At 25.7% G+C, this 8,436-nt stretch overlaps 1 protein-coding gene across 1 annotated transcript in view; it reads left to right on the top strand.

Moving 5' to 3' along the window:
* Positions 1-675: 675 nt before the first annotated feature.
* The window catches only part of LOC129608960 (uncharacterized), a 37,439-nt gene continuing 29,678 nt past the window's right edge, over positions 676-8,436 (top strand). The window contains exon 1 of the mRNA XM_055520766.1: positions 676-930. Within this exon, the coding sequence (XP_055376741.1) occupies positions 856-930 (75 nt within the window). The 5' untranslated portion in view covers positions 676-855. The remainder of the gene's footprint in view (positions 931-8,436) is intronic.

Raw genomic sequence — 8,436 nt, 5'->3', positions numbered from 1 at the left:
AATATATTGCAGGATTCATAATACTTTTCAAACGAAAAATCATTATTCAGTAACGCTTTTCATTCCGGAAATGAATGCTATTTCCACACCGTTAAAAAAATATTTCGGTGACGAAACTATCGTGAATTTTAGAGGGTCTTCTTCATACTTCACGCCAATTTGTTAGTAAGTAATACACAAATTGTTTAAGTTCAAAAAATATGTTTATTTTAGATCTCTACATCTACTCGTATAACAATAATACCTCAGTTTGAAAAGTACAGTGGCAAACTGAAATTTTTACTATTTTAAAATCTTTTGGGGAAATGATTCAGCTATTTCAGCGCTGTGATTTGATGCTAAAACTACTTCGATATCTTGCTGTTTTTTTGTTGTTTACCAAAAATTTCCTATTTTTACAATTAGATTTTACTAAATTTTTTAATACTTTTCAATTCTAGGAAAATATTATTAAATTATCCTTAATAATAAAAATCATTATTGATCAAATCCTTCCGGATATTTTCATAAATCTTAATAAAAAAATCCAAATATTCAATTTTAATTAAAAGTGAAAATTTAAAGAAAAATAAAATAATCGAAAATATTTTTTTTTTTAAATCAAAATTTAATAATCAAAATCATTTCAAAATAAAATATGTAGACCAAAAAAAAGAAACAATTAAATTAAAAATATGGAAATGAAAATTACAAAACTTGAAAAATACGAAAAACAAATTTATTATATGGAAAATATTTTGATTTTCCTCTTAATTGATGCACTAATTAAGGATTAAAATTTAATATAAAAACAAAATATAAATTAAATATAAAAACACAAAATATTTTGTTTTTGGTTTACTTAAATGCACAATTATGGCAATAATGAGATCATGTTGTTTTTGGAAAACTGTACGAAGTGGAAGTTATGCGTGTGCAATTTATACACTGGTAAGTTTTATTGATTAATTAATTTGTTTTACTTAATATTATTACCAACCAAATTACTCTATGCATAAGTATGTGTGAATATACATATTAATGAATTTAGTATGATGTTCAAATTAAAGTGGACTACACTAGCACGTGATTTTTCCCAATTAATCACAAAGAATAATAAGTATGTAGAGTGATGATTGATTTTTAAAATGAATACTTCAAATATTTTAAAACGTTGGAAACTTGAAGACGTAGAAATTGAAAAAGTCCAAAAATTGGGAATGTTATATCTGGTTTGTATATTTGGAAGAAGACGCTATTGCTCTTAGCTTTCAAACTCAGATTTTATCCTAGCTTTATTGTAAACGCAATCGAAACTATTTTGCTCATACAAACAAAAAACTAACAAAAAAAATTCAAATTATCTTAAGCTGGAGTTTCTTGAGCCGATGGGCATTGACTTTTAACTGATCATAATAATCTATGCAACGGTATTTAAAAGTTCCTGTACTTATAGACCATTGGTAAACCGGAGCATTACAACTATAAGACTAATTAGAACAATACCAAAACATCTTATTTTCAAGTTTAACGAAGAAATTCGAACACATTTGTATAATGCTCAACCGCTTAGGCCTCTTCCAGACAAAACAGACAGTACTACCTCTCCCTCTTAAATTTTCTTTTCGGATGCAACACATAAAGGGATAAAATCCAATAAATCAGTTCCGGATGGCTCAACACGGTAAATTATGATCCCACTGCATTTCGAACAACTAATAAATTGTTTGAGTGCGATAACCTTGGATTATTTCTAACATAAATCATCTTGGATCTTTTCTTCCTAATCGTTCAAGGCATGTTGGGTGTTCTTCTTTAATTGCATATTAAAATTTCCTTAATTTTTCAATATTATTTCGGAAATATTTGGATATCCTTTTGGGAATTTAATATTTTTCTACGTATTTAAAACGTTTTACGATCTTTTTCACTCTCATAATTAAAAATAATATAAAATTTTGCCATTATTAATATTTTACTATATATATCAACTACAATTTCTTCATACAAAAGGTCTTTTCTTTTCCATTCAATAAGAAAGAAGTTTTTGGTTATTTAAGTAAAATCCTGTATTACTAAATAAAGTCTACCAAAAAAAAAAAAAAAACAACAACATAATTTTCTTAACAAAATTGAAAATCATTGACCCAAAAATCATATATATTTGGCAAATATTTCAAAATTCTATTCAAAATTAAGCTTGCTCATAAAAAAACCAACATAATAAGACCCAAAATTAGCTAAAAACCTTATAATAATAATAAAAGACTCGTAATAAATATCAAAATAGAATAAACATTATGAATGTGTAAATGTAATCATAATTATTATGTGCTCATGTGCTATTGTACCAAAACAATAGCATTGTCCTGTTAAGAATCTAATAATTATTCATCAGTAATACTTACATAATATGTACTTGTATGTAGAAATATGTATTGTTCCCAAAATATCCTAAATAAATATTATAGTAACCGAGAAAATTAAAATAATAATTATAAAATTTCGAATATGCAAATTTACTGGTCTCTTATGTTACCCTTCGAAGCAGATTTTTATATTCTATAAATTTTGGAATCAAGATTTCTATGTCTTTTTGCTAACTATAAATCTAGTGTCATACAAATCGGAATGTATAACACTAGATTCATTTTTCCTGTTTGTAGCATTTTCTGTAAATTCCATACGTTTCTGAGTTCTATTATCATTATTTCCACCATTTTCCAGAGGCTCTATTTTTTTTGAGGTTTTATAGCAATGCATTTTTTCACAAGGAAAGGTTTCTAACCTTTCACCCAACCACCTCTTTTTTAGGGTTATGATGGTGCGTCTGTTTATTTATTCCAGTTCGATTTTCACTATTTTTATACCACAAATTCTCGATTTAATGTCAACCAGCATAATTTACTTAAAGTTGTTGAATTCTAACGTCAGGGATGTGAAAACAATTAAAATTTTTTATTAATAAAATTTGCATTATAGTTTTGTCTCAAAAATCTTTAATTTATTTTTTTTTTATGAAAAGGTCCTTTAATTGTTTACAACAATTTGGCTGAAAAAATGTTGTTAATTTATTTATAATTCCTTCGTATTTTGTCTGGCTATTTATGTGCTTATTCATATTATGGCAAAACCACTTCTTTTACGTTGGCGTGTCTATTTTTAAAAATAAAGCAACATACATTGGACATAAAATTTTCAAAAAACAAAAAATTCCATGTTATGTGACACAAATTTCAGATAGTCTAAAATTTTATTGACTAATTAGTCATTAAAAAATTCACCAGGAAACACCTAAAATGATAGAAGTTTACAAAACATTTTAGAATAGGGCACATTTTTTCTACACTTCCAATATTTTGAGACGACAAATTTCGCAGGATAACACGCTGTAATCACATTTAATTCTAAAAAATTACAAAACTTATTTACCAAATTGTATAAAACCTAAGACATAAGAACAAACCTACAAAATTTATTGCATAATATTTGAGATTTTGAATTTCTCAACTAAAATATTAGAGACCGCAAAATATTGTAGGTATTTAAAATTTAAAATCACAATATCTTTTGGTGTATTAAGAAAATATTTTTCTGCAGTAATATAAAACTAAATTATTTTCCAATAGTTTTCCGAAATTTCTGAAAAATATATCATAAGATTATTTTCTAATTCCGCAACAAATTATATAGTGTAACAAGTTTATTGCCTTTTCATATTAAATCATTAAATTTTTTAGGTATATAATGTTTTCAAAATAATTTTACCAAAATAAATTTTTATAGCATATGGCAGGGGTGTCCAAAACTATAGCTTATGAGTCATATGCGGTTCATTGAAGAATTTTTTATGACTCTCTATAAATGTATCCGCGAGTATTTCCATACTTTCTTTAAATTACACAAAATATGAGTAAAAAAATATGAGTAAGTTCAACGTTAGAGAGTAACCGCACTGTTATAAAAAATTATATTTCCGCCCAAGTGAAAAACGATATAACTCAGCGAAAACTGTGCGAATAAAGATAAATAAAGAGCGGCTTAATCATGTGTAATCGATTGACTCCATACCGATTTTGAATTTGTAGACTTTCTTTATATTTTGAGTATTAACGTAAAAAATTTGTATCACTATTGTTATACGAAATGTAATTTATAGTCTGCAATTCAGAATATATTAATTTTTAAATACCGTTTTAATTGCGTCTCACGAAAAAATTTGAAATTTTAAAAAAATTGCCCCAATTATCAAGGAGCGTGGCAAAACCCTGAAATATGCAATTTTAATTCAATTTAATGAAATAACTATAATATACGGTTTTACCCATATGCGTCACATACAATTTTATAGATAATTTATTACGATCACTTTTTGTACAATATATTTACGATATTGTATGCCTTTATATTAAAGTTTTAGATTTAATTTACTATTTTATTTATAGTGTACAATTAAAATTTCGAGTACCTATACATTTTTAGTTCTTATACAATTCATGTGTTATACTTTTCTGTATAAAGAAATAAAATGAATGAAATATAATTAAATATTTATATACACATGTTACCATGTTTTATATTATCGTACATTAAACTTAGAATATCCTTAATGTAATAATAACATGGGTTCTTTTCAAGGTTATTATATGTAATTTTACTTTAACATCCGTAATAAATTTATATTGTTTGTATACAATTACTATATAAGTGTGTATAACAAATTCATGTATTTAAGAAAATTTCGTGTATATATTACATAAAAATAAATTTAATTCCATTATTATTTACCCAAAAAAAAAAATATAGAAAAGTCAGTTTATATTCGTACAATTGTTATATTAACATTAATTTTATTATTAAATAATTAAAATTCAAATTAATTAATTTTTCGTAATTATTTTTGTTATACATTAATATTATTAAACTTAAGAAATATTGTTATATTGTATGACAGTTGTTTGTATGACAAAAGTCTTCATACAGCCCATTCTAAAATTTTGTTTTTTGAATAGTAAGCCTAGTTATCTATGACGAATTTGAGTGAAGTTTAATTAAGTGTTGATTGTTGTTTAAATTGGTTTTGGGATATGATTAATATTATTTTTGAAGCTGTATGGAAGCCATTTTTAAAAATTCATATACATAAATGGAAAAGTCGTCGTATTTCAAATTTGAATATACTATAAGCTCTATATTTTCCATCCGATCGTTTCTCTTTATAAAAATTCTACACATTGTGAGATAGCAACTTGAAATTCACTACATAAATATGGGTCTTTGTGAGATAATTTTTAAAAATCAATTGCACCTTCTTCTCCATTATAAAAATAGATTCACCTACCTTCTCCATTCTAATAACTTCACCTCTTAACAAGAAATTTGCTACTTTACGAATTTAATCTGATTTCTTTAATATGTCCGGAAAAAAAATATTTTACAGCATAGTTTTCATTATTCTAATTAGAGCCTTAATTATTTTAATTATAGAGCGTATTCATAATATTTCCGATCAATTTATATCCTGAGTGATTTTAATTTTAATATAATTAATAAAGTGATTCCATTGTACTGAACGTTAATACTTTATTAATATTTTAAATTATCCTCCTTAATAAGTTCTTTGTTTTCATCTACGCGTGTATAAATTTTCTCGTATAATTTTAATTAAAAGCATACTTAAATATAAAGGTATACAAAAAAATTTATACTTATAACTATTTTAAAATGGATACTATTCCTGGTCAGGGTTCAAAATGGGGCATAGAATTTATTTTAGAACATTGACGGATACTAAATGGCTTAACCATTTATCTCTTTCCCCTTGCTACTCTAGTTTTTAAGTACAATAAATTTATTCCCATGCGAACTTTCAAAATCTTGAAATAGACCTACAACTTATACTTTTTTATGACTTGAAAGTTAAAAATCCTAATTATGTAGCCTAATTATGTATCTAATTTTTTACTCGCCAAATGAGCAGGAAGTGAGTAACTATCATAATATTTCTATAATGTAACTTTGGAGCGAGTATTGCGTATCTCGTTTTTTTTCTATAATGCATAAAAAAATTTATTCACTTTGTTTTTGAAAGTAAGACGTTCAAAGGATATTTGGAGAAAAAATGTAAAAATCTAATTAAATAAATGAGTAATCTTATTAGAAAATTGAAATATCCATTAAAAAAACCAAGAATTCTAATTTGAAAGTGAATAAAACATGAGTAAAAAGCAAGATGCACGATTAGGCTGTATGTAAGTATCTTGCCTTTTTGGTCACCTTTTTTATTGACTTTGAAATTAGAATTTTCACTTTTCTAATTTATATGTATAAATTTTCTCATTTTTGCTCAAAATGTTGACTAAATTTTTCATTTTCAAAATCAAAGTGATTGAATGGTGACTAAATTATGAATTTAACGAATACCAAAGAATTCTTCTCACTAGTAAATTCTGTTATACGAATATATCATACTAATTTACTTTCTTTTATACCCGTTAAGAATGAAGACATGATAATTGATCAGGTCCTTAAAATTGAAATGAAAAATGTTATTGAACTTTAAATAATTTTATTTATAATTTATAATTGAAAAATAAAAAATTATTGAACTCAATTTAATATCTTTTCCATAATAATTTGCAAATAGCGCATATAGCGCATTCGGAATTCACAAATACATACCTAGTTTCTGGAATGAAAAATAAAGGTGAAAATAACTGTATGAAATAACACAATTTTCTTCATTTTCCATTGAACTTCCTACATATTTTTCTCGGAATTGTTATTTTAAACTGCTATTTTTAAATTAATAATATCTGCGCATAATTAATCATTAATTTTCCAAAATCTTTTTGAAAATATTTTGAATATGGTATATAACAAAGGCAACATATCATAAGACTGCAGTAATTTCTCTAAAGAATTAATATTAATGTATGTTGTATGTATAACAAATTTTTTGATAAGAAAATTTTTTTTATAAAATTTAATTTAAATAAAATTCATTAGTATTTTATATTTAATTTTTGTTTTTGTATATTCAATGATTAAAATACACCATTAATAACGTAAGAATGCTAAATCTGATTATTATACCCATACCCACAAATAACAACGGAAATTTTGTGTGGGGGGGGGCAGAGGAAAGAAATTTTAATCAATTTAAGAACATAGGAAGAATCCAATCAAAAAAATGTTCTAAATTCTTGTGTATTTTCAAAAAAAATACCATCATATAAGAAGATTAATTTAGAAAATAAATTTCTTTTAATGCTCAAAAAAAGAAACAAAAAATTAAACATTCAACGTTGAAAATAAATTATTTTAGCTTTTATTTAATTTTAAAAAATTTTCAAACAGGTTATGGGTATTTTAGAAATATATATATGGGTATTTTGTATAACAGAATTAAAAAGAAACAAATTGTACTAAATTTCAATGTTACAAAATTATGGTACACTATTGACCCGTAATAGTTTAAATTAAGAGCAATATTAAAAATAAGATAAATGAAACCCTCACATATAAAACTCGAAAATCTTACAAATCGTTTTAATAATTAAAATTTTCGGCGATCAAGTAATAATGGGCGTTAGAATTGTATTAAAATAAGCTTAATATAACAGATATTTGTGATTTTTCGCCTTTATTCCCGATTCTCGCCTTTATTCCCGATTATAAATACTGTATAAAAAATACAAGCAATTAAAAATGTTCTGAATACCTGAACCAAATGATATTCGACTGTAGTTACTGAGGAGGGTAAGATACACAGTAGTTATTGAGGTGGTAACACCGTTAAAAATCAACATTAGACCTTTACGGATATATGATTGCATAGCAGAAAAATCTATCGAATTTAACGTCCCGGCTTACATGTGCTTCGTAGATCTTGTCAAGGCTTTCGATCGAGTACGATTGCAAGACGTACTAAACATCCTTCATGAAAAAAATGTGCCTTTAGATGTAATAGAAGTTGTTAAAGATCTAAATACTGAATGCAAAACTAGAATACAGGTTGATGGAAAATTGGGAGACGAAATCAACTGCAAGACAGGTATCCGTCAAGGAGATTCACTAAGCCCTATATTATTTAATCTCGTTATGGATAAAATAATCGAAGAGATGGACAACCTAACGAGCTATCAAATGGGTGATAATAATATATCGATTGTGTGCTATGCAGATGATGCAATCCTGATCGCCAAAACAGAAAATGATCTACAAAGGCTTCTTCATAAATTCGTCGTTACTGCAAAAAAGTACAATATGGAGGTCTCGATAGAAAAAACAAAATCTTTAGTTATTTCCAAGGAACCTATTAGATGTAAACTCGAAATAGAAACAAAAATGATTGAACAAGTAATGAAGTTTAAATATCTGGGGGTCGAAATAACAAGTGAACGCAACACGGTAAGAGAAGTAAGAGAAAGCAGTATGAGAGGAGCACGTGTATCA

Source organism: Condylostylus longicornis, unplaced genomic scaffold (genome assembly GCF_029603195.1).
Source record: "Condylostylus longicornis isolate FDR11 unplaced genomic scaffold, ASM2960319v2 ptg000038l, whole genome shotgun sequence".
NCBI lineage: Eukaryota > Metazoa > Arthropoda > Insecta > Diptera > Dolichopodidae > Condylostylus > Condylostylus longicornis.
Note: the sequence above shows the minus strand (reverse complement) of the source record. Positions and strands in the feature narration are given on the sequence as shown.